The sequence below is a fragment of the Lissotriton helveticus genome, chromosome 1_2 (genome assembly GCF_964261635.1).
Source record: "Lissotriton helveticus chromosome 1_2, aLisHel1.1, whole genome shotgun sequence".
Taxonomy (NCBI): domain Eukaryota; kingdom Metazoa; phylum Chordata; class Amphibia; order Caudata; family Salamandridae; genus Lissotriton; species Lissotriton helveticus.
In genome coordinates this window covers 248,496,825-248,522,523 of record NC_136058.1, presented here as the reverse complement: position 1 = coordinate 248,522,523, position 25,699 = coordinate 248,496,825, and the positions used below count along the sequence as shown (strand labels likewise).

The 25,699-nt window shown below is 44.1% G+C and overlaps 1 protein-coding gene across 2 annotated transcripts in view; it reads left to right on the top strand.

Annotated features, from left to right (window-relative positions):
• Positions 1-25,699, top strand: part of LOC144800424 (vitamin D3 hydroxylase-associated protein-like) — a 654,091-nt gene that overhangs the window by 505,823 nt on the left and 122,569 nt on the right. For both annotated transcript variants that reach the window (XM_078671680.1, XM_078671681.1), the window contains exons 10-11: positions 14,220-14,319; positions 25,548-25,591. In XM_078671680.1, the coding sequence (XP_078527806.1) occupies positions 14,220-14,319; positions 25,548-25,591 (144 nt within the window). The remainder of the gene's footprint in view (positions 1-14,219; positions 14,320-25,547; positions 25,592-25,699) is intronic.

Here is a 25,699-nt window from a genome sequence, read left to right as displayed (position 1 = left end):
TTGTACTTAAACAAAATCCCTTGAAGGCAACCCTTCCTTATCATTTATATAGCCCAATCCCTCAAGGGTATACTGGGTTTCCCACTTTGTGTACAATACCTCAGTTTAGAGCCAGCCCTATGCAAATTAGTCTTGACCCTTCTGCTCATGGGAACAGTCCAGAAGGAACTACCAGGCCAGGTCTTCTCTGAACAGGAAGACAAGCAACTCAAGATCTGTGTCACCCTAGTTAGGGCTCGTCAGCAAGGTATAGCTTGGTTCCAGTGGCATAGTGAGCCAGGGACTGACGTCTGGGCTTACCCGGCGCACTTGGGGTGGCAAATGCCAAAAAACAAGGTGATGGATGGTATGATCAAATAATCCATAATTATTTTGCCCACCATGAAGGACTGGACTTTTATCAGTACCAGCGGTGCCAGGGAACAACACCTATAACCTTCATGGGATTACCTGTTTCGGCGCACAAACTACAGAGACACGGGACACTTCCTTCGGCGTCAAAGATTCAAGGTTTATTACTGCAGGGAACACAGAAGTCACGACAAGTACAACACGTGCAACTTGGGGAGACTGCTTCAAATTGGTTCTGTGGATCGCTCCTTTTATACAGTTTTTACCCATAGGACATCATGATACACAAAGTTTACAACCCGGTTCCCATAATTATCCCTCAGAGGGGTCGCTTTGGTCACTTTGAGACACATAAGGTCCGGAACATAAGTGCGGAAACATTTGGTGGTTCCCAACTGTAAAAACCCATCTTCCCAACATTAGTGAATTCCAATCGGCAGTAAAACAGATCGAAATAGGAACTAAAAACAGGTGAAGGGGAAGATGGAAACAGTGAGAGAGTCGAAAAGGGTGTAAAGGGGGAGTATCGGGAAACACGAGATACAGGCATCAAAGGGACGTGCCTAATGAGATGCACGGCTGAGACAATAAACTGGCACGGCAAGATGAGCCTCGAGCGGGGCCATCTGCCTTACAGTATCATCCCCCTCATCATAAAAACATTTACAAAGAACATGTGTCTTCCGTAAATATCGTGGGAGTCCCAGGGTCGCGAAGCGGACAGTGTCCGTTCGCTGGCTACTTGAGGGCAAGAGACAAAATGGATGCCGTATCTAAGATGGTACCCGTGGGTACAGATGGAAAACTCACATATCAAATGAACGGTTTAAGATAGCACAGCGAAACTGTGCACAATTACTAAACTCGTCATTTGCGGTTCTTAGATACCAGACTCGACCATATTCGTGCGAGTCAAAAACATCATCTAAAATTGTCACGGAACCTCAGACGCTCCTTTTGCCCTCATGTAGGCAAGCACTAATCGGAATCATATTCGATATTCATCAGACCCTCGAGATGTTGTTGTAGCATAGCTCTGTCCAATCGCGACCCTTCGGTAACAGGTGGCTGTCTCATACACGTTGTAGCACAGAGGCCACATAAGGCAGGACCGCACTGCACACAAAGGCAACACGTGAACAGGAACACTACAACGACTCCAATGATCGTCAGAATTTTCCAACCCCAAGTCGACATCAGGCCCCAAAACCATCCAAGTAGCGTCCAATCCCCTACATCCACGTGTATGGATTCGGAGATCTTATGCAACCTTGAGATGGCTTGATAGACAGTCGGAGCGTTATCAGGAATGAAAATACAGCAAGATGAATGGATCACCTTACAAACCCCACCTCGATCTGCCAAGATCACATCTAAAACCATACGGTTTTGTAACGTCATAAGTCTATCCGCCTGAAGTTCTGTGGTGATATTACCAAGGGCACTGGCAGTAATATTAGCTGTCGATTCTACCACTCGAGTCAACTGTCTCAGGTTTCTACTATTAACCATAGGTCCCCAAAACGGAAGGAAACCTTTGAAAAAGTCTCCTGCCTCTTGACCGGCAGTATCCTCTTTGCTAATTACGCCTCTCACAACTCTAGTTTTGTGATAATCTGCATCTACAGTGAACGTCGGAGGCAACAAGTTGGCAATAAAGCATGCGCCTATAAAGTCAGAGGGTAACCATGCATATGCACGATCATGACAAATAAAGTAGGTACCCTTGGCAGCTAGGAACACAGGGGAGGAGACCATTGGCAGAATGTAATTTTCAGTGCAAGCACTCTCTCCAAGTCGGGCTTTCGATCTACGGCCGCGACCTATTAGGCAAAAATTACCAATGTGGGGTACGACCCATATCGGAGGCGAGCTTTTAAGCTGTTTTTCATTAGTGAACACACTATATTCGCCTCTACTTAGGACCCTATAGGCTTGTACCTCTTCTTCAGGGATAAGCGAAAGATCATAGATATCGCTATCTAAATCCTCTATTGCTATCGATAAAGATTTTTGGTACGAAGTAGGACCAGAGTAAGGGGAACGTGGTTCTCGAATGGGGTGGAAACCCAGTGCGCTTCGGAACATTGTTTGAAATGCTCGAGCAGACCCTTGGGAGCTATACGGTAACACCAGATATGGAATTCCCTTATCCGTAGTATGTGGCATCAATCCACACACCCAACAATTAGTAGTGTTAACCACTAACTGATGCTGATGAAGGAGTTGAATAAAGGAATTATTGCGGAATTCTGCACGTCTAGCCTGCTCGTGTTCAGGTAAGATGTGAAAAGAATGAGGAGAGTCAGTGGGGATGAGTTTAAGGTCAGGGGTAGGAGTAGGTATGATAGAAGACAAGAAGTGAAACATTGTGTAATACACTGCACCTACCAAAAATGCAGAAATAGTCATAAACAGTACGAATATTTGGAATATGAAACATTTGGTACGACTGAGTTGCTGCAGCTTGAATCTTCTTGCTTGAGCTCTTTCCAAATCCATCAGCTTCAAAAATGCCATTCCCTATGACCGTCCGCAACGTTTCTTGACGCACTTCGTTCTGTGTAGCAATAGTCAATTCCTAGGAGTTCCCAGGAATCGACGGTCTTTAACCTAGCGTCAAGACCTACTAACCAGAAGGAAGTACACGCGCGGCCCTACGGCCTTTATTTCACTATATATATATATATCAAAAACAAATGTCTCTCAGCTGTGAAAACAAAAAGTGTAAGGAACGAAGCTCAATGAATATATACAAAATAATTACAATGGGATGAGTGTTCAAACTGATCATAGAAAACGGGATAATGCACAGAACGGGGTTTTTATTAGTCTTTAGTGCTGGATCGCAAAAAATATCTAGTTTTCCCAGGACGTGTCTGTTCTTTAAACAAAAGATCTGTAGGAGGGACAACGCCCTGTTGATCAGCTGAATGCTCTGGTCTTGAGTTTTCTGTTGACAAATGTTCAGTATTGCCTTTTTGCTGCACTGAGGATTCTCCGACAGGTTGTGCGTCGCTGAAAGGTACAAATGCCGGCAATCCTTCGGTTTTAGTTGATGCAATGCCTTTCCTCACCCACGAGTCTGCTGGCAACGGAATGGGGACTTTCTTGGTGTGGGTGGCATGCACCCAATTTCTGCGCCCCTCAAGACGAACTGCAGTTCTCGTGGCAAGGAGGACTTGGTAGGGTCCAGTGAATCTAGGGTCCAAATTGTTCTTGCGTGAGAAGTTGCGCGTCACCACCCAATCTCCGGGTTGGAGTTGGTGGCCTGGACCCTCTGTCTGTGTTGGCAATGCTTCGTGAACCTGTTGGTGAATTAACCTCAGTTTAGCAGTCAAGTCATGAAGATAATCGATTAACATTGGATACTCAAGTTCACAAAAGACACCTGGTCTAGGGACCCCCCAAACATTGGCAGGACGACCGAACACTATTTCATAGGGACTGAGCCCTACTCGGGAGTGTACAGTTGCCCTTGTTGACAGTAATGCTAAGGGTAAAGCGTCAGGCCACGAAAGACCTGTCGTAGCCTGAATCTTTGCTAGTTTTAGTTTAAGGGTGCCATTGTACCCTTCCACCAATCCTGCTGATTGTGGATGGTTTGCACTATGAAATTTTTGAACAATCCCTAATCCGCGACACACACTCTTCATCACGCTCCCAACAAACTCACTTCCGTTGTCTGACCACACAACCCGAGGCATTCCGTAACGGGAAAAATATTCTTTGAGTAAAATTTTTGCCGTGGACAAAGCCGTATTATCTTTAAGGGGGTAGGCCTCAATCCATCGGGAGAATGCGCACACCACAACCAATACATACTTCAAGTTATTACATCTTTCCATGTGAATAAAGTCCAACTGGATAACTTCGAAAGGGTATGCAGGAGGGGCAAAATGGCCAGGTGGAGTGGGAGTGCCCTTACCAGGATTATGCATCAAACACACCATGCAATTCTTAACCAAACGTTCAGCACATTTCGTAATACCATCATTCTTCCACACAGGAAACAGCAATTTACAGATACCTTTCGCGCTAATATGTGCTAACCCGTGTGCCATAGTCACAACAGCCAGCACATACGCATCAGGCAACATCCATCTTTTCTGTTCCGACAAGTCAATCCAACAACCATTCGTATCCAACTTCCCCGTACTTTCTCTCCACTTCGTCTTTTCAGTTTCGGTGGCCTCATTCTGAATTGCTTTCACACTCTCGATAGTGTTTTCACACATACTTGATTCTGCAGGCCCCCTAACCGAACTCGTCACATACATTCGAGTGCTAAAGTTCCGGGCAGTTTCTTTAGCAGTTTCATCCGCAAATGCATTACCACAACCAACATCATCCGTCACCTTACGATGCGCACTACATTTGACAATCGCCACTTGCTTAGGCAATGTAAGTGCATCCAAAAGATCATTCACAAGCTGGCCATGCTGAATCTTCGTACCATGTGACGTAAGGAATCCTCTCTCTCTCCACAGTCGTCCAAAACTATGTGCCACACCAAATGCATACTGGCTATCTGTAAACACATTCACTCGTTTATCTTTAGACAATACACATGCTCTCGTCAAGGCAATGAGCTCAGCAGCCTGAGCTGAATTCTGACTCAACCTTGCGCTCTCCACAATCGTTTTCAATGTAACTATAGCATACGCAGTTGTCACATCACCATTCGGTAATTTGAAACAAGAACCATCCACATACAGAGTACCATCGGGATCTGTCAATGGAGTATCCTTTAGGTCAATGCGACCCTTGGTTTCTTCCTCAGTTCTGAGGTAGCAGTCATGTACTGCTTCACTGCTTGATTCTGTGTCGATCGGCAGCAATGTTGCTGGACTCAACACATTACATCGTTTTATCCGTATATGACTGGCCAGCAACGTCAACTCATACCCAGACAATCTTGCGCTCGTCAGATGTTGAGTTTTCGTTCGGTTCAATAGAGTGTCGACTGCATGCGGAACCATTACCGTGAGCATATTACCCATGACTAGACCTGCAGACTGTCGAATGGACGCCGCAGCTGCCGCTGTTGCCCTTAAGCAACTTGGCAAGGCTCTTGCTACTGGGTCTAAAGTCGAAGAAAAGTATGCACATGGGCGTTGCTTACCACCAAAAGATTGTGTCAAAACACTCAACGCGCAACCATCCCTCTCGTGAACGTATAGTGTAAACGGCTTACTGTAATCAGGAGTACCCAACACAGGAGCCGAACACAACGCATCACGCAATTCAGAAAAACTTTTCTGACATTCTTCGGACCAAGGTACTGGGGATGAAACGTCTTTGCATGTAAGGGCTATCAATGGTTTCGCCAACAATGAAAAGTTTGGAATCCATTGTCTGCAGTAGGACGTAATACCTAAAAAGGCACGAACATCTCTTTGGGATTTTGGCACAGTCATTCGGGAAATTGCTGTAATTCTCTCTGGGGTCAACCTTCTCCCTTCTTTTGACAATAAGTGACCTAAATAGGTAACTTCTTGGCAACAATACTGTAGCTTCGAAGGTGATACCTTGTGGTGCAAGTCATGTAGATAGTGCAATAATGATACTGTAGCCGTTTTGCAAATAGCTTCTGTATCAGCTGCCACTAAAAGATCGTCTACGTATTGAATCAAAGCTGCACCTTTAGGCAATATAAAGTCATCAAGCTGACCTTTAAGTGCTTGGCTGTAGATTGATGGACTCTCACAGTAACCCTGTGGAGCGCGTTTTAGCCTAAAACTGCGACCTCCTAATGAGAATCCGAACAGGTCTCTGCTTTCTTCTGCGATCGGAATACTAAAGAAAGCATTCTTTAAATCGATCACTGTGAACCAGGAGGCAGATGCCGGAATCATTGTTAGTAAAGCCGTAATGTCGGGAACCACAGGAAATTGCGGAACCACTATTTTGTTTACCTCTCTCAAATCTATAACAAAACGATACACAGGGGGTTTAGTTGGGTCAGTTCGTTTCAAAATTGGCAATACAGGGCTATTACACACGTTTCCACGAGTTTCTTCAACAACACCCTTTCCAATGAGATCATGAATGATTCCTAACAGTGCTCGTTCGCCTCCAAGAGAAATACGATATTGAGGTAACCGCGGTAATCGCGCATTTGGTTTTAATTGGATCACATAGGGTGGAATGTCTAACAGGCCCACATCATTGGGACCTGTGGCCCATAAGGACGCAGGAAGGGAATTCAATTCCGGTGGGAATTTATCAACCGATAAATACATGGGAGAGATCACTCTCCTCCCCAATGTAAGTTCCACTCCTTCAGGGGAACAATACAATGTTGCATATAATCGTTTCAACAAATCCAGGCCCAAAAGATTTTCACCACAACCTGTAGATAGAATCAGTGGAGCCGTTAGCTCACGTGGTCCAATCATAAGAGACAAAGGGTTAGAGACTGGATTACTAACAGGGGCGCCAGAGAATCCCACGGAAACATTCGTTAAGCCAGACAGAGGTGCGCCAGGGAGTTTTGAATGCATGATGGAACTTTTCGTCGCACCAGTGTCTAACAGAAAAGGCTCAACTACACCCGATGTAGCTACTGCAACGTAAGGCCCACTCTGATCGACCGGAACTGACACTACTCCCTCTCTTTGTCTTAGGCTATCCTAGTAGTGGTCATTTGCATCAGTGTCATGCTCTACATAATAATCATCCACATTATACTGTGTAGACCGGACTGATCCCGCATTCCGCTGGTCAAAACAATTATTTGCATCCGATTGATTTTGATAACGGTCATTCTGATTGGGGAAAATACCTCGACCTTTACCACGTGGTGCCTGTTGAGGACCACTGCCACGATTTCCTCGAGCTGACACACCATTTAAACGGTCTTTTAAAGCAAGACACTCAAATTTTAGGTGTCCTTCTTTCCTACAATATGCACACTGATTATATCCAAGTGTAGATCTATAATCAAAGTTGTCAGAACGCTGCTGCATCCTATCAGTCTGTGCTCGTGGCCGATACTGCTGTTGCGCATCATTTTGGTTTGATCGTGGAGGGTATGCTTGCTGCAACAAAACCTTCGTTTTGAGCTCCTTCGTTTTCTTTTCTACACGATCACTTTCTTCCTTTTCCCTATTCTCATAATACTGAGCCGTTGCCAATATTTGCGCAGGGGTCGAGACTGCCCACGCACTTTCTGAATTCTTTAATTTGTTGCAGAGCTCAGGCAACAAATTCGACACGAATTTGTCAACGAATAACCGCTGACCTCCCTCAGCGCCCATGTCCTGGCCGCTGTGGTCGATAAACGCTTCCTCAAACCTCGTAAAGAAATCCGAGACGCTCTCGTCTTTCTTTTGCTTACAAGCTGACAACTTATCCCAGTTCACCTTCATCGCTGGCATGAGAGTTTTCATGAGCGTAATGATTTTCTGAGGTAAATCCAAAATCAACTGTTCAGGTTTGGCCCCACCAACTTGTAATGCATCAGCTGTTAGCAGTGCAGCCCAATCACCCCCTAATTCAACTGCGTGATTGGCTTGACGAATTTTAGCCCAAACTGGTTGCGGTACAACATTGCCAAACAACATGTCGATGTCGGCAATATTCATAATAGAAGCTTCCACCAGTTGTGATAACTCCTTATAATAACCAGTCGGATTTTTACGCGGATCGGGTAAGGATTGCTTTACCTGCAAAACTTCCGATCGCTTCCATGGAAGATGTATCCACACCCTTTGGAAATGTGGTAAAACCGGAGGGTTAGCTTGCGGATCTCCAGGCACCCACAGTGGCGGGACTTCTCTCATGGGATACTGACCAGAACCCGCTTTCCAATTCTCAGTGGTATTATCTAATGTCGCTCGAGAACGTGCTGTGGGTCTGAATGCTAATAAACGTTCCACGGCACGTCGTACATCGTCACCTACAATCATACCATTCGAAAAGTTACTCTGGAGTTCAATTATGTCGGACGGTACATCATCTACATCATTATTGTACCATTCTTCTCTCAAAAAGTTACACATTTCCTCAAATACGAATCTCTGCGTAGGCTCATTAAACTGAGAAAATGTATCGAACACTACACGTGGAGTGTAATTGGCAGGATGTCTTATCCACCTATGGGCCATTGTTACTAACGTCTCTTTCTCCCTACCACTAGGGATCTGACTCCGTCTCTGAGGAGTATCAGATGAATCCGACGAAAATAACGGACCAGGAAGAGGTGAATAAAGGGTAGCAACAGAATTAGGAACACGCTTACGAACAGAAGGGGAATGAAAAACAGGAGTAACAACACGAGAGGTAAAGGAAGGCATAGTAGAAACAGACAAGGTAGTCGGAGTAGCAGAAACAACAGACTGCAGGGGTACAGGTACAGGAGCAGTAGGAACGAGGACAGGTGGTGGAACAAACGTAGGGTTAACAGCGGGCTGACCCGCAGCCGCCGGAGCAACAAGAGGAACAACAGGAGGTATTACAGGAGGAACTACAGGAGCAGTAGCACCCTGTACATAAGGAGGTGGTGATTTCATCAAGTATGATAGCAAGGGATCCTCCTTCGAATCTTCTTCTTTCTTTTCTAATTTATTCGGTAAAGCTGGATAACATTTATCTATTCTCATATGATGTAATCTAGTAGCTATTTCCATATCTTTTTCTTCTTTGTCTTGTCTACATTCTTTTATAGCTTGCATTATCGGAACAAATTCTTGCTTTTTATCCTTTTTAAGTTGTTTGATTTCTTTCTGCTTGGCCTCTTTGCGCCATATCCGAAAGGAATCAAACATAGCTGGCCTAGCTTTCTTTAAAAATAATTTAGCCTCAAGATTATCTAAAATCGAAAGTTCAAAAGTTCCGTGTGGTGGCCATCTAAGGTCACCGTCCTTCTTTGTGTAGCGGATCCAGTAATCATTATAGATTATGGGACCCACACCGTGTCGACTATAAAGATCATGTATCGGAGTTCCAACTGGAGGTATCGGACATGAGTCCTCCAACCGGGAATCCATTGCGCAACATTTGAAAATACGAAACAAACCACTATGGCTAGGCATCGTGCACACTAACCTAGTATCAAACTTCAAGGATTACCGAAGCAATAAAACCTCGTGTAAGTCAAAACCCTCGGTTTTTGGCAATTGCAACTGTCAAATAATACTAAGAACCAATACTAAGAACCACAAATGCAATGGAACCATGCAATACAACAAAGCCGTAAGGCTATTACAAAGCTCGGAGAGCTATTACCACAAAGCCTGAGGAGGCTATTACAAAGCTCAATGAGCTATTACAACAAAAACCTTAAAGGTTAACACCAAAGCTTTCAAAAAGCTAAAAACAATCACTAAGGACTGGGAGCGACCCACAAATACTTAACTCAGAATTTCAATGGCGTCACCAGGAAGGCCCGTCTATCGTCTCGCTCTGTACAAAGGTCTACGCCGGGCGTCGAAGACAGGTCGACAGTCAGGGCATCAGTCCGTTGCAGCCGTCAGGAGGCGGGAATCTTCGCAGGGAAAAACTTCGGGCCACTTATTTCGACAACAGGATCGATGAAGCGGGGTGCACCTTCCCTCGGAGATTTCACACGAAGTTCCTCACGAACATCAGGCTTTGGACCGGACCGGTACCGCTGAAGTCGCCCCACGTTGGGCGCCAACTGAAGGACTGGACTTTTATCAGTACCAGCGGTGCCAGGGAACAACACCTATAACCTTCATGGGATTACCTGTTTCGGCGCACAAACTACAGAGACACGGGACACTTCCTTCGGCGTCAAAGATTCAAGGTTTATTACTGCAGGGAACACAGAAGTCACGACAAGTACAACACGTGCAACTTGGGGAGACTGCTTCAAATTGGTTCTGTGGATCGCTCCTTTTATACAGTTTTTACCCATAGGACATCATGATACACAAAGTTTACAACCCGGTTCCCATAATTATCCCTCAGAGGGGTCGCTTTGGTCACTTTGAGACACATAAGGTCCGGAACATAAGTGCGGAAACATTTGGTGGTTCCCAACTGTAAAAACCCATCTTCCCAACATTAGTGAATTCCAATCGGCAGTAAAACAGATCGAAATAGGAACTAAAAACAGGTGAAGGGGAAGATGGAAACAGTGAGAGAGTCGAAAAGGGTGTAAAGGGGGAGTATCGGGAAACACGAGATACAGGCATCAAAGGGACGTGCCTAATGAGATGCACGGCTGAGACAATAAACTGGCACGGCAAGATGAGCCTCGAGCGGGGCCATCTGCCTTACAGTATCATCCCCCTCATCATAAAAACATTTACAAAGAACATGTGTCTTCCGTAAATATCGTGGGAGTCCCAGGGTCGCGAAGCGGACAGTGTCCGTTCGCTGGCTACTTGAGGGCAAGAGACAAAATGGATGCCGTATCTAAGATGGTACCCGTGGGTACAGATGGAAAACTCACATATCAAATGAACGGTTTAAGATAGCACAGCGAAACTGTGCACAATTACTAAACTCGTCATTTGCGGTTCTTAGATACCAGACTCGACCATATTCGTGCGAGTCAAAAACATCATCTAAAATTGTCACGGAACCTCAACCATGCCACCTCAGTTTAACTCTAGGCCATGGCCAAAAGCAGTTTCTAACACGTGATTAGAATACGCACACTCTTTCAAACGTAGACCTAATGACACACACCACAGTCTCACAAGAATTCACTTGTCAATACCTCATGGGTCAACCTTAAAATAGTCTGTTCACATCTGTTAAGGTCACATCATTTTCAGTTCTTAGTGGAGACCTCGGGGCTGCCTATGTGGTCGTCCAGATTTTATTTTGCACCATTGATTATGCGTATATAGAGACTTTAATCATTAATGCTAGTTATTTGATTGACTAACAGACAATTACTACATTAAACCCACTGGGCTTTTGGCAGCATACAATTGAGATATTTCTAGCTTCATCTACCATCTGCCTGTTGTTTTTAGCAAGTAAGGTGCAGGATTTCCATTGAGTCACTACTTAAGGTGCCTCAAGATGAGCTAGGTAGAGGTTGCATCCATTCAGGAACAGGTAACAATGAAACTGGATTTTATGCAAAAAATGAACGGGCATTTTGTTGCAGATGGTGTTTGCAGTTAACTAGGCACACCCATGCATTTATTATCACGTTGTTTTTTATGGGGCATGGATGATTGATGTGTTTTCCTTCATAATAGGGTACATCTCATGCATGGATTGTTACGTTCACGATATTGCGAATAATGCAAAAATAGCTTGTTTTGGAACTTAATAATGCATGTCTAATCTTCATCAAGTAATTGTGTTTATTTTTGTTTGAAATCCTTCTGAAATGCATCAGGGATGAGCCGGTGATGTGTTAATGGATACAGAAATGACTAAGCATGATACCAATAAAATAGGAGAATGTGAGGAATAAAGTCATATGAAAACCAACACAACGGATTATCAAGATAAGGACAAGATTCGTTTTGAAAGAATTGAATGCAGTACATTTGGTGATATATCACTTTTGTGGCAGCTGCTGTTCGCAGCAATTAGAGCAGTAGGTCTAAGGGACTATGTGTCTTTCGACATGTTGTTTATTTTAATAGCAGGGCAGATGGCCAGCCCAATTAGTAATGGATTTTTGTTGACTTTCAGTACAGTTATGTCAGTCTTAACTGAAATTGGCAGCAAAATACTTTGGTTTCTAGTATAAGTGATGCTGTAATCCTGCATTGGCAAGTTTGCACCCAGAATTACTAATACTGAATATATCAGTCATTTTGTGATAGAGAATTTGAGTCCATTTCAGAGTGTGCTCCTAACTGCTTGCTGAGAAGTAGAGAATTAGTCAGTGCTTAATTTGAGCAGGTGCCCTCAGGTGCTGAGCACCTGCACTTCTTACACAGGGCCAGGGCTAACATATCTGAACCTACAGGTGGTGGTCTCAATATTAATTGTTCAAATTCAAAATAAAAAGAATAACAAACATTGCATGGTGACTGGTAGGTAAATGTTCATAGGCAGGCCGGCATACGCCTGTCCAGGCAGGCATGATTGTGTATCACCACGTTAGTGATGGTGTCATCACGCTGATCAAAAATCCAAGAAGTCATAGACGAACCATGGCTTGCATTCTATTCCCCTAGTCTGCTACACCCTGCCACTGCCTGAGCCTAAGCCTCCCATTGGATAATTGTAGCTGGGGTCTGGCTCATTACGGAGTTGAGGCAAGGAAGCTGCAAGAGCGCATTTGGAACTTGGGAGTGAGGGCTCTTGAGGAAGAATAAATGAAAGTAAGTGTGGACTTTCCACTTGTTGCGTAGCCAGAGTAGCATATCCGGCAGCCCTGCATTGCTGCTATCCTCAATGTGCTCGGTACGCCTGTGGCCCAACACAACTTTTGTGCGCCATGGCGTCACCTGTAGAACCTGTGGCTGCACCCCAGCATGGTAATTGCTGAGCGTGAGTGAGTCCAGTAGGCACCACAGCCATATTTACCGGCATTGGCAGCATTACTGCTGGCGACAATGCCTGTGCTGTAGCAGGCAGGGTCACAGCAAGCTGGGCAGTGGATGTCTATGCCATCGCCATCCCTGGACATACTAATTACAGGCAGCACTAGCAGTGACATGACCTGCTGTGCTCAAGCAGCCACCTGTTCCGCAATAAACTCAGTCATACCACACTGATTATGATATGCAAATTTGGTGTATATTTGGTGTACATTTTGCTTTTGCACTCGGTGTAGGTAAGAAAGTAAAACACGTCATCTTCTGCTTCTTTAGGAATGACAAGAGGAAGGCGCAGAGTTCAAAATAGCAGGGACATGTACAGGCTAACGACAGTGGTCACAGGCAGCAGCAATGTTAGAGATGCGAGACAGCAAGAGTGAAGAGAAGAAACAACAAGAGAGGAGCGAAATATAACGGAGCAAAGTGGAAGAAAAGGAGGAGAGCAAATCCGATACAAAGAGAAAGCAGCCATGATGTGAAGAAGTAAGCATTAAGAAGAGAGAAGATAGAATGAAAGGATGTGGAGGACAGGACAGAGGAAGAAATGCAGACAAACAATAAAATGGAGACGCTGCTAATCACTGCTAGAGAGTGATAGTAAAGAGCCAAGATCGAGGGGAGAGAGAGCAGAGCATGGATAAAAGTGAAGAGAAAAAAGGGCAGGGCTAAAATGAATAGAGGGCAAATCAGAAATACAGGGTGTTACAAAGATGATAGAAAACAATTAGAGAGGTTCGAGGATAGACTCTTAGATCAAAGACTTAGGGGACAGACCACATATCAAGGTTAGAAGATAGAGACTGAGGCAGTGAGAGTGTTGAAATTGGGGCTCCCCGGAGGAAGACGTGAGCGGTGGCCTCCTTGGCAAAAGTTTTAGCACCTGCACTTCTTTTTTTTTTTACAAATTAAGCACTGGAATTAGTGTGTGAATCTGCACTCATGCACCTGATTGTGACAGTAATTTTACAGTTTCCCACCCAGAGGTTTCACCAGCTTGCAGGTGGTGAAATGCCCATGAGGGAAAACACTAAAAGAGCGGCTTTCCCACTGCGTTTGTAATCCTGATTTAGCTGATGCCTCCAATTTGCATACTCATGAGGATAACCTCCCCACTCAAATCTGGTCCTTAGAAAATAGCGTGAGAAGCTGTATCTTTGCTTTTGACCTGGATGCCTCTGGGATGGTGCATGAATCCAGTGGGATAGGAGGGCTGTCACTGTACATCTCACATCATGAAAACTAGGCTTTACTCAGGCCCATCTCAAATCACAAATACTACTTGTGACCACTATGGGCAAACCTAATCTGCACTTACAGTGTTATTCCCATAAAATGTATTTACCCAACTGCTTTCACAATATACATTTTGCATCTTTCCAGCAAAGGAAATATTCTTGAGCCGCTTCACCAAGGCTTAGTATCTACATTGAGGAGTCCAGTTTTCATGAAGAAAATGCTGGCCTTCTTTATGAAACCTTGGGTAAGTTGTATTTCTTTGCATGCTTGCATTCATGTGGTAATTTCTTTGGTTAAATCGAGAATAAATAAAAAATGGGAGTAGCATTTTACTTGGATCAGTATCGAATGCTCATGGGCCCTTGTAATGAGTGGCCTCGAGAAGGCTGTGATATTTGTCACACCTTATAAAATATGAGACATCAGTATATGCCCATGAATAAATAGTACATATTATAAGTGTATCCACCAATAATGGGAAATACCAGTACCAAAATTCAGTATTTAGCAGGCATGTCTACCTTGTCACATTCTCATAGGTTTGACTTGTTGAATTAAAGAGGACGTGCACACCATGTTGCACTCAGTTATAACCGGGTACAATAACATACATGTACAATAATAATTCCAACTCATGCGCAAATATGGGTTTGCAAAGAGCTTGAGATACAGGGCCACTCATGAAATTGGCATTAATCACAAAAATTACAACCGATCCAAAATACTTCAGCACAAGTAGTAACAGACCAAAAAATATAGGCTCACATTTCTCCCACATTCGTCAACTGCCCTGGCATCTGGTGCACAAGTGATTCCTATTCAGGTTCTATTGGTTATCTTAAAAGCACTTTATATGCAATCACCCACTTTTTGGGTATCCAATTTGAATGGCACATTCCTTCTTGCTCTTTTAACTGTCTGCAAAAAAGTGCCTTAGTTTCCTGTGATGTCGGTCACGTCAATGGCACCTTTCGGGTTCTGTCTTCTATGTTCTTGGCTGCCAGATGTAAGGCAGGCCCCTTCCAGTAGCTACAGTGCTGCCGACTAGGTAGCACCTATCAGCAAGATCCTTCAAGAAATGAGCCCCAAGAAGAAAAAAAGCAGCTGGCAAAAAACCGCCATAGAAGATGGTGAAGAGTAGTATTGGAGATTTGCAAGGCAGCTGGAGATGAAAGGAGAAGGATTTAGAGAACTTGATAAAAGAGAAGATGTCTCCAATTCCTAGAAAAAACGTGGGACAAAAAAACAGGAAAGATGAGCAAGACCAAAAATAACTTTGTGAAAGCATGGAAGTGACAAGAGGCTTCCCCTCTTATAGCGTGTATGCCGGAAGATATTCCACAATCTCTAGACCTCCATTTTTGTTTGCCAAACATTAGATTGAATATTAAGTCCCATCGGCCATCTTGAATTTGGAAATAAGATGCTTCCTTAACTCAACTCCCAGTGCTTTTTGGTAGGAGAAACAACCATGTTGAGTGCAAATATGCGATGCAATCGCCCTGCAGCACTGCGTCCCCCGACAGGGAAGAGTGCCTTAAGAGAAGCCTGCACCAGAGAGTTGGCCGCTTCCTGGTGAGTAAGTCCCTGTCAGTGCTAATGCACTGTCATGGCTCACCATAACCCAGCCCACTCTCATCTGTGCAGGCCTATGTTATTTTTTTCTGAGCGAGGCATCTGGTCAGAGCGAGGCAGAAGGAACTGCGTCAGCTCAATAATATTCCTGTCCTGCGAACAATCAGACGTATCTGGAAATTGCTTGAAGAATCTGGGTACCAATGCTGGAGCAGGGACCAATGACGCATCTTAACAAGAATTTTCACTGTGTGAGTGACCTTTCAGAAATTGTAACTTTGTTAAAAAAAACCAATGAGGCACAGCATTCCTATAATTCAAATTCTGCGATCAACGAAAATTGGAGAAGGTAACTTATAAGAACTTCAACTTAGAGCTACTTCTGCTCAAGGAATGTTTTGTGAGCTAAAAGCAAATTTTGCCACAGTGCAATAGTAACCACATCTGTTCTGGTAGCAATACACTAGTGACCACCCAAACAGGCACAAATGTCAGTACAAGTGTTATCAGTAAAAAAATGGCAATGTCAGCAGTCCTGCACATTCGAGTTTTCCAAGGCGACTGTTGCTTTTTAATGCTCTTTACTATTTTTACAGTATGCAATAATGGCAGTAACAAAAATACAATACAATCATATGCCATTCTGGGAGGTAGTAGTAATTATAGGGAAAGCAGGATCATAAGTCAGCCCAAGAAAGATGATTAAGCATGTGCAATTGTAGAAGGAAGGCAGGCCAAATTCTAGCAGGCCAATCCACTAAAGGCCTAATTTAATTATGAAGGGGAGGGAAATGAATAAGGCGGGGGCAAGCAATATATATAGTGGCTGTGTCGGAGTGAAGATGGGAGGTTTCCCTGTGCAGAGCACAATAATGTGGCAATGCTATGCGCAGTCAGAAAGGATGTGATCTAGACTGGGCGAAACGAGAAAGAGGAGGGCTTGTAATTGCCCGACGCGCAGTGCTCTCAGCCTCACCCCAAGCCAGGGTTGAATGTCTCTGCACCACCGGACTTGGAAGTTAAATAGCTTTTCAATGAAGCGCTATGATGCATCTTGCTTGGAGTATGGCGAAATGTCTCACAGGTTGTAGAAAACAACGCAAGGCACAGACCTCCCACGTGTGGAGGGATTAAATTGGTTACTTGCGGGAGGTAGAGAGCAAGTAGGCTCCCTACTAAGCTGTGTAATGTCGGGCTCGCCATCTGATCCTGTACCACCGGCTGTGATATCAATACTCAGCCCAGTGCTGACAGATGCGCTTTCTAAAATATACAACATCTCGTTGGAGACAGCTATATTTCCGAATGAGTGGAAAAGAGCACAGGTTAAGCCACTCCTAAAGAAGGCGACGGCGGATCCGTCTGAGCTGCAGAACTACAGGCCTGTTTCACTCCTCCCCTGGTGTGCGAAGGTTCTGGAAACTCTAGTGAACCAACAGCTCTCCCACTATCTGGAACAGAATCATCTCCTGGATCCCTCTTAGTCTGGATTCCGTGCATCACATAGCACGGAGGCTGCACTGTTAGAAGAGACGAACACCATCAGGATGACATTAGACGGAGGGACTCCAGTGATCCTAGTCCTCCTTGATCTGTCAGCAGCATTTGATACCATCTCACACTGGTTGCTGCTGGACAGACTGGGGGGGATTGGGGTGAGGGGTAAGGCTCTAGAGTGGATTCAGAGCTTTCTAGCGGGGCGGACACAGAGCATCCAGTTGGGTTCATTTGTATCACAGACAATAGGGGTGGACAGGGGTGTCCGGCAGGGTTCTGTACTTAGTCCGACCCTGTTCAATGCATATGTGACACCCCTAGCTGACATCATCAGAGGCCTTGGGTTTGAGACTATTTCCTATGGGGATGACACGCAGCTAATTGTTCCCATTGAGGAAGATGTTATGTCAACCCAACAGAAATTTAGAAGCTGCATGTCTAGTATTGCCGTCTGGATGAGGAGGAATTTCTTACAACACAATTCCTCAAAAACAGAAATTCTGCTATTCGGGATAGTTGAGACTATCTGGTCCCCTGAGTGGTGGCCGCCCGAGTTGGGCGAAGCTCTGTCACCCAGGAGATGGGCCAAGAATTTGGCCATCAGGATGGATGATGAATTATCTATGGAGGAGCAGGTCAAGATAGTGTCTGGCACGTGTTTTGGCACAATGAGGATGCTCAGGAAATTCTTTTCCTGGGTCCCTTTGTCAGCGCGGAATACCCTTGTCCAGTCACTCCTGGTAAGTCGGCTGGACTATGGTAACTCGCTGTTGGTGGGTGCCATGCAGGACCTACTAATACGTCTGCAGGTAGTGCAGAACACTGCAGCCCGCCTCGCTCTAAACAAGCCGACACAGACCCCATTGGTCCCTCTGTTGAGCCAGTTACATGGGCACCCGGTGAGGACACGAGCTATTTTTAAGATGCTCTGTGTTGTTTTCAAATCATTACAGGGGGAAGGAACTGTTTATCTCAGCAATAAACTCAGGCGGTATCAACCGGCCCGACAATTAAGATCTAGTAATGCCAACCTTCTATGTATTCAGAAGATACAGAGGGTAACGAAGGGCAGTAGAGCCTTCTGTTATTTGGCTGCGAGCCACTGGAATAAATTGCGATCAAACATCAGGGCTTGCAGTGAGCTACCCAGTTTTAAGAAACTTCTAAATACTTGGTTGTTCTAGATGGGTGTGCCCTCCCTACTTCCTCCCATAGCGCAGAGAGATCCCCTTTTAGGATGATTCTCCTGCGCTCTATAAGTCTACAAAGTAAAGTAAAGAAGCCTGAAGGCCAGTAGGGACCAGGTGATGGGCACGCCCAAAACATGTCGCAAAAGTCTGCATCCTGTTTGAGGCAGTGGGGGCAAACTGCTTAAGCACCAGGAAAGTATCTGTTGATTCTTTCCAGAGCTAGATATGCTGTATGAAGCACAAAGAATTGCAGGAGCTTTAACCGGGCATTTCACCATACTGTCGCCGAGTAAACCAGGATTCGTTCCATTCCTTATCAGGTAGGGATCTGGTCTTGTCAGCCTCCCATTTGTCACTCAGGCGCATGAGGGTGACCTGCCTGGGGTATTGGAGTGCCCAGATAGCCAGGTAATAAGGCAGTCTCTGGTTCCCAGTGTGTGAAGATATTAGAGGAGTGAATGAGACAAGGTTTCAGTGGTAGTTATGTACTGCATAGGAAGTGTGCATGCAGGGCATCACAGTTGCCAACTAGCACATCATAATGTATGAAGGCGCCATTCTCAAAGAGGTAGTCCAGGGTCAAAAAGCCCTCTGTTTGCCACTCTTTGAGCGTCGCTGGCGACAATGGTCACCAGCTACTCGGAGAGCCCTGTAGAGGCAGCAGAGGTGTAAGATGGCAGCAATTTAGTAGTCTGCAAGTTTCTTCTCGATTAATAGCCGCAAGGTTGCCAATTCTGGGCAGCCTGTCCTGCTTCAGCAGAATCTAGCCTGAACAAGTTGGTGTTTGCTGTGTGGTGTTGCTGGTGTCATTTGAGGAGCTGTGCTGACCCAGCCTATCATGGATCCCAAGGAAACTGCAAAATTGGGTAGGGTAGCTTGCTGCTTCGAGGAACAATAGTATGACCTGCATTGAGGGATCCTTTACATTTTCAGGTAATACAGATTTGTAACAACTACACAATGATGAATCCATAGGAGATATTGTCTTCGTTGTGGGGCATTTTCAGGTAATGACAGCCCATATAATAAAAAAGGTAATGCACAGGTTCGTTGGTGAGCCATTCCTTAACAACTGTGGAAGAATTGGGGCCATATGTACCATGCCCAAATGCGTTCGCAAACGCCAAAATTTGCAGAATTTCGGCGTTTGCGAATGCATTTTCGCAAAATGGTATGTATCACACAAATCTGCATGCAAAATAAGGAATCGCAAAATTTGCGATTCCTTATTTTGCGATTGTATTTAAGGTATCGCAAATTTTGCGATTCCTTAAATGCAATGTAAGAAGTCAAAACATTTTGCTAAATGGCCTTAAGGAATCGCAAATTACCACCAACTTCTAGTTGGAGGTAAGTTACGAATTCCTTGACAAATGCACATTTTTGCATTTTTTAAAGTGCCATGTGGCGCACATACATGGCCTTAGGGCATGTATATGTGCCACATGTGCACCCATGCATATTTCAGGGGTGCAACAGGGTGTCATTTGGACACCCCTGCACCCTTGAAATTATTCTCAATATGCGATTAGCAAATTGCGAATCGCAAATTGAGAATAACTTCTCATTCATTCCTATGGGCCTCCTGGCCCATAGAAATGAATGGGAAAGTATTCCTTAGTTGCGAATTCACAATTTGCGAATTCGCAATTAAAGAATCTCAAGAAATCGCTAAAAAATTGCAATTTTCGGGATACTTACCAATTAGCGATTCTGAAATAGCGATTTCTTAAAAATCGCTATTACAGAATCGCTAATTTTTACCTTGATACATATGGCCCTTAGTCTCCTAACGAAGCAGGTTTCAGCTAAGAAACAGGACCATATTCACAAAGCTGTATTCGTCCTGGGTGAGAATTGCACTCAGACCTATGTCTGCTACAGATGCTGAGAGAGAGAAATTAACTGAAGTCAAGATATTTTAAGACCTGATCAGTGGATAGAGCTGCTTGAAGATCATGAAATGTCCAGAAAATGACATTAGTTCAATGCTTTTTCAGGGGATGTGTCTCTTTCAAGAGATGAAACGCAGACTTTAAGCAGCTGGAATAAAGTACGAAATCAAATGTATTTTTGATGGTAGGTTGAGGTAGAGCTCGGATAGCTTCTCTTTGACCCTTTATTCGTATTAGGAGGAAATCTGTCTTGCTCACAGAAGGAATCCAAGTAGTGGACTGAAAAGGCCCCGCCAAAACACCTAAAGCAGGATCACAGGAACCATGGTTAAGGTGGCTTCCTATAATGTTTGTAGGGCATTGTGAAAATGCAGAATATTTGTTTTTCAAAATAGTAGTTTTTAATTCTGAAGGAAATATTTTCCCACATCCACTTATTTAAAATGTGTGCTTTTAGAAAGTGCAGCTTTTTTCATGAAATGGTGTTGATGCTTTCCAAATGATCAATTTGCTACAACTGAAAGCAGCAAAGGTCTCTTTAGTTCCATCTTGATTGCATTAGAAAGGGTGATTCATTCAGGTAAGCACAGTGCTTCACAGAATAGTATACCTGAAAAGTGTAACCTGTTTCTTCCTGGCCTTGAACTCGTTTTCCATGAAATGAGCGCTCCTGTTTGAACTCCTGTTTTGATGCTGAACAACACATGATCGTTGTTAAGCATGTTCTCAATATTCTTAAAAACAAAGGGATGACAGTCAAACCTGAGAAGTGTAAACTCTTAACTTTAGAAATAGTTTATTTAGGAAACACTGGGGCATATTATCAAGGACGGGTGATACATTATCGCCGCTTTTATCGGCAGGAAACTGCCAATAAAACGGCGATAATGGGCTTGATAATATGCTCTATAGAATTCCTATCGAAGCCCATGTTAGATGTGAAGAAATCTAACATGGGCTTCGACAGGAATTCTATAGAGCATATTATCAAGCCCATTATCGCCGTTTTATCGGCAGTTTCCTGCCGATAAAAGTGGCGATAATGTATTGCCCGTCCTTGATAATATGCCCCACTATATCTACAGAAGGGATTCGCCTTAAATGTGGCAACATCGAGGCCATGCAAAAAGCACCTCCTCCATTTGACAAAGATACCCTACGGTCATTCTTATGGCTTTGTGAATATTATGCTTGTTTTTTACCTGGGTATGCCATTGCTGTTCAACCTTTGAGATGCCTTCCTAAGAATGCTGTCACGTTTGACTGGTTATAATCTCCGGAAAAGGCTTTTGAGCAAACTAAGAAACTAGTTGCTGAGGCACCTGCGTTACAACTCTTTGTGTCTGGAAAAAAGGTATGTCATACGTGTAGATGCTAGCATGTATGGCTTGAGTGCAGTCTTGGACCAAATGGTGAATATTAAGAAGTGTACAGTGGTTTTCCCTCTAGATCAGTCAAAACTGCAGAAATGAACTATAGCACTATCGAAAGAGAAGCATTAGCATGTGTAAGAGCTGCTCAGAAGTTCAATTCCTATCTTTGGGGAACAAATGTTGACATCTTTACAGACCATAAAACATTGGTTTATTGACTGAATGGTAATGGGCATTGTAATGCTTCTGTTTGTTTAGTCAGATATTTATCTAAGATGCAGGAGTATGATGTTTCAATAAAATATGTACAAGGTGAAAAGAACTTTCGGATGGACGGCCTCACCAGATTGCCTCTCAAAGAGAGTTGTTGGGAAGATGTTTATGACAATGAAAAAAGAGTTTGTTTTGACACTTGTTGATGGAGTGAGTGTCTGTGATAAAGTATTTTTGGATTCAGATTACTTCAAAGCAGGTGATGTTCTTGAATGTAAGATGAAACATGTCCAGGAAGGCTGACCTTGTGGCAGATGCCATACTTCTGATCTTCATGCATATGCGCAGGTAGCCTCTGAGCTTTCATATGAAAATGAAACACAACATTGGTTCATCCCACCAGTTAGCTTCCAGGCGGGTCTTCTTAAAAGTGCTCATAGTGGATGGCTAGGTTTTTCCTCCACATCCAAAAAGTTGCATCACTTTTACTGCTGCTCCGGCATGAATAATGAAGTTCACTCATTGGTGAATGCTTGTCCTCAGTGCCTGGATTCTGATAAGCACTGGAAATTACAAGAGAGACCATTGTGTCCAGTACCTCTTCCTACCGGACCCTGGGAGAAGATAGCCCTTAATTTTTCAGCATCCACTAAAAGTGCCTTAAGATTTTTGGAAACTGTGGGGCATATTATCAAGGGATTTATCTCCACTTTTTTGTCTTTAAAAGCCAAGAAATCGGAGATAAAATTATCTCCCTATTACCTAGCTGTCACTAACACTAGTTAGCAAGAGCTAGTAGGAGATGGCGACCATCTAGGGCCCCGCTTTTCTGCCATAAGTGTGGCTGGGTATGCTCAGACGTGAGTCCCTTGCTCACTTTGCCACTGGATTCAAGTAAGACGGGCTGAAGAGGGCTGTAATGCCAGAAACCGGTCCTCGGAAGCTTGTTTCTGGTCCAGGGAAGGCATGGCTTGGCAGTTCGGGCGGGACTGTTCCCATGAGGCACAGGGTCAGACTGATTTGCATATAGCCATGTCTGAACTGGGGTGGCAGAGTGGGCTAAAGAATGGTAATGTATCAAACCCAGATCTTTTGACTGGGTGTTTGATTAGTTCAGATGCTCCGTCCATCACCACCCCCTTTTGTACCGCTTTGGCCACCATAAGTGTGGCAGGGTATGCTCAGACATGAGTCCCTTGCTCACTTTGCCACTGGATTCAAACAAGCCGGGCTGAAGACGGCTGTAATGCCAGAAACCGGTCCTCGGAAGCTTGTTTCCGGCCCAGGGAAGGCATGGCTTGGCAGTTCGGGCTGGACTGTTCCCATGAGGCACAGGGTCAGACGGATTTGCATATAGCCATGTCTGAACTGGAGTGGCAGAGTGGGCTAAAGAACGGTGATGGATCAAACCCAGATCTTTTGACTGGGTGTGAGTGTTTGATTGGTTCAGATGCTCCGTCCATCACCACCCCCTTTTGTACGACCTTGCTTGAAGTGGCACTTTATAAACATTGTTCACATATAAAAATGATTTAAGAGTAGAAGGGGGAAAGTATGTAGCCTAATGGCTCGAGTTGTCGACCTTGAAGCTGAGGATCCGGATTTGAGTCTCAGCAAGGGACGTTCAAACAACCTGTGATTCTTGGAAAATCACTTAATTCCCTCATGCCTAACAAAAATGAATGTGTCTCTCTGTAATGCAACAGGTGCGTATGTAAAGCGCTTTGATCCCTTTGGGTCCAGTTTGCGCTATATAAAACTAAAAAAATATATGTGTATATTTGTTCCTAGTATGGGATTGTGTTGGGAGTATAATTGATTTTGTCTTTTATGCATATGTAAGTGTGTGTATTCATACTTATGTTTTGTACAATGTATGTTGCTTTTATGATACTAGAGATCGAAAATATTGCTTTAACCGCATGCGCGCTGCGGCGGTTTTCGCGCTACGCGGCTTTTTTCAAAAAGCCGCGTTAGATGACGAGCTCAGCTCGTCATCAGTGTGCGAGCGGCGCAACTGATGACGAGCTGAGCTCGTCATCAGCGCCAAAGGGGTTAATCAAAACGTATCTCAATGATATTAAATGGGATCAGAGTTGGACATTTAATAAAGTGACTACAGTGTAAGCAAATGCTGAAATGCAATGATATACGAAATACACTTCTCACTCTTCACATCTGCTCCTACTGGTATTATATCTTCATCCAGTTTCTCCTATAAATATTTTGTAGATAACACCCAAATATTTTTCCAGTCCTGTTTTTAAGTTCCACCTCCATTCATTAATGCAGTTCATGCATTACCAAAATCCTCCTTGCGACTGGACAGTGGATGGAACTATGGTTACCTTTACCAGCAACCATCTCTTCAACAAAATTCATCAACTTTCCTAATTGCTGTGTGAAATTTGCCTCCTGTGTCAGAAACCTTGGGTTCTTTTCTGCCCATCCATAACAATTGAAGCATTTATTTACCAACACAACTGTCACAGCACGTTTTCAGTTAATGAATCTATGCAAGATGCAAACACATACATCCTTTAACACGAATAAAACCCAAATCAACGTGTACCACCTGACAGTCATGAACTTTGATACCAGAGCTCTCTATACTTTACAGAGCATGTCCTCACCTCAGTATAGAACTTCGAACCAACTGCCTCTACACTATCAACCAGACCATATTCAAACACTTAACATTTGTTTTCAAAGCAGTAAAGTGTCTAGGTCACCACTTTTTCACTGACATTCTATCCCAGAACAAACCTGCTTAAGTTTACAATTAATCGTTCTCAAACCTTCTATGTTTTCTAATGTGAGTTTTTTTATATAAGGGTGGCCTAAAAAGACTTTCCGTAGGAAAACAATCTAGTTTAAAATGTGAGGCACTACACTATATTGATGGTCCTTTCCTTGTAAACATGGACTACTAGATTATATTTGCATCTTCAACACTCTGTTCCTCCTGAATCTCTATAACCTTTGGGATTACAGAGTTTGCTGACAGAAACAATCTGTAGGCATTCCTTTTGGACCCTTTTAACTGAATCTAGGGAAATTCAGCAAGCATATGCCCAGATATTGCACAAGGTTATTGACCAATCAAATCAAGAATGTTACAGGATCAGAAAGTAAGGCTTTCAATCTGTAAATCCCTCTATTAATACCATGTTGTTAGCACAGTTGTATTATATAAAGCAAAGCAAGTTTTAGTGGTGCACCTTTTTATGATCTACAAAGGGATACTCTGCTGGACCAGGAGAGGTAACTCTTGCAATACAACTCCACTTTGATGACTGCCCTAGCAAAGGTCTCATGTATGTATGTGTCTTGTAAAGCGCACTGCTGCCCTGAGGCGTCGTGGCGCTGTAGACCGCTGGGGAACCTGTCCTGGCTATCCCTGTGAGATGGTCCCTACTGGGTATCTCCAAGGGGAAACCAGGCATCCCCAGCGAATGTGGGGGGCCGTTGTAGAAATGAGGCAAGCTAATGCCCAGAGTTGCAGAGTGTGATTCCTGGTTAGAGTAGGCACCGAGGCGAGAATTATCGAGTCCGCTGACCCTGGTCCATGACCCTGCCGCGTCGGGAATTGAACCCTGGTCCCGGGCCGTTCTCTGCTTCCGGGTCTGCCACCTCTAACCAGTGAGCCACACCACTCCACTCATAACTGTAGAGAATTAAATGTCAATTGTCATAAACTGTAAACAATAAATCATGTTTCTTTTCCAGAGTCCACGTATTTCCAGGTTGCTCAGTACATTGTCGTCATCAAGGTATGATTAACTGTCTTTTCCACTCTTTGTGGTTTAATGAGTATAGTGTTACAAATAGTTGCCTATATATATTTCCGTGAGGCACAAATGCCATATTTATGTGCAAAC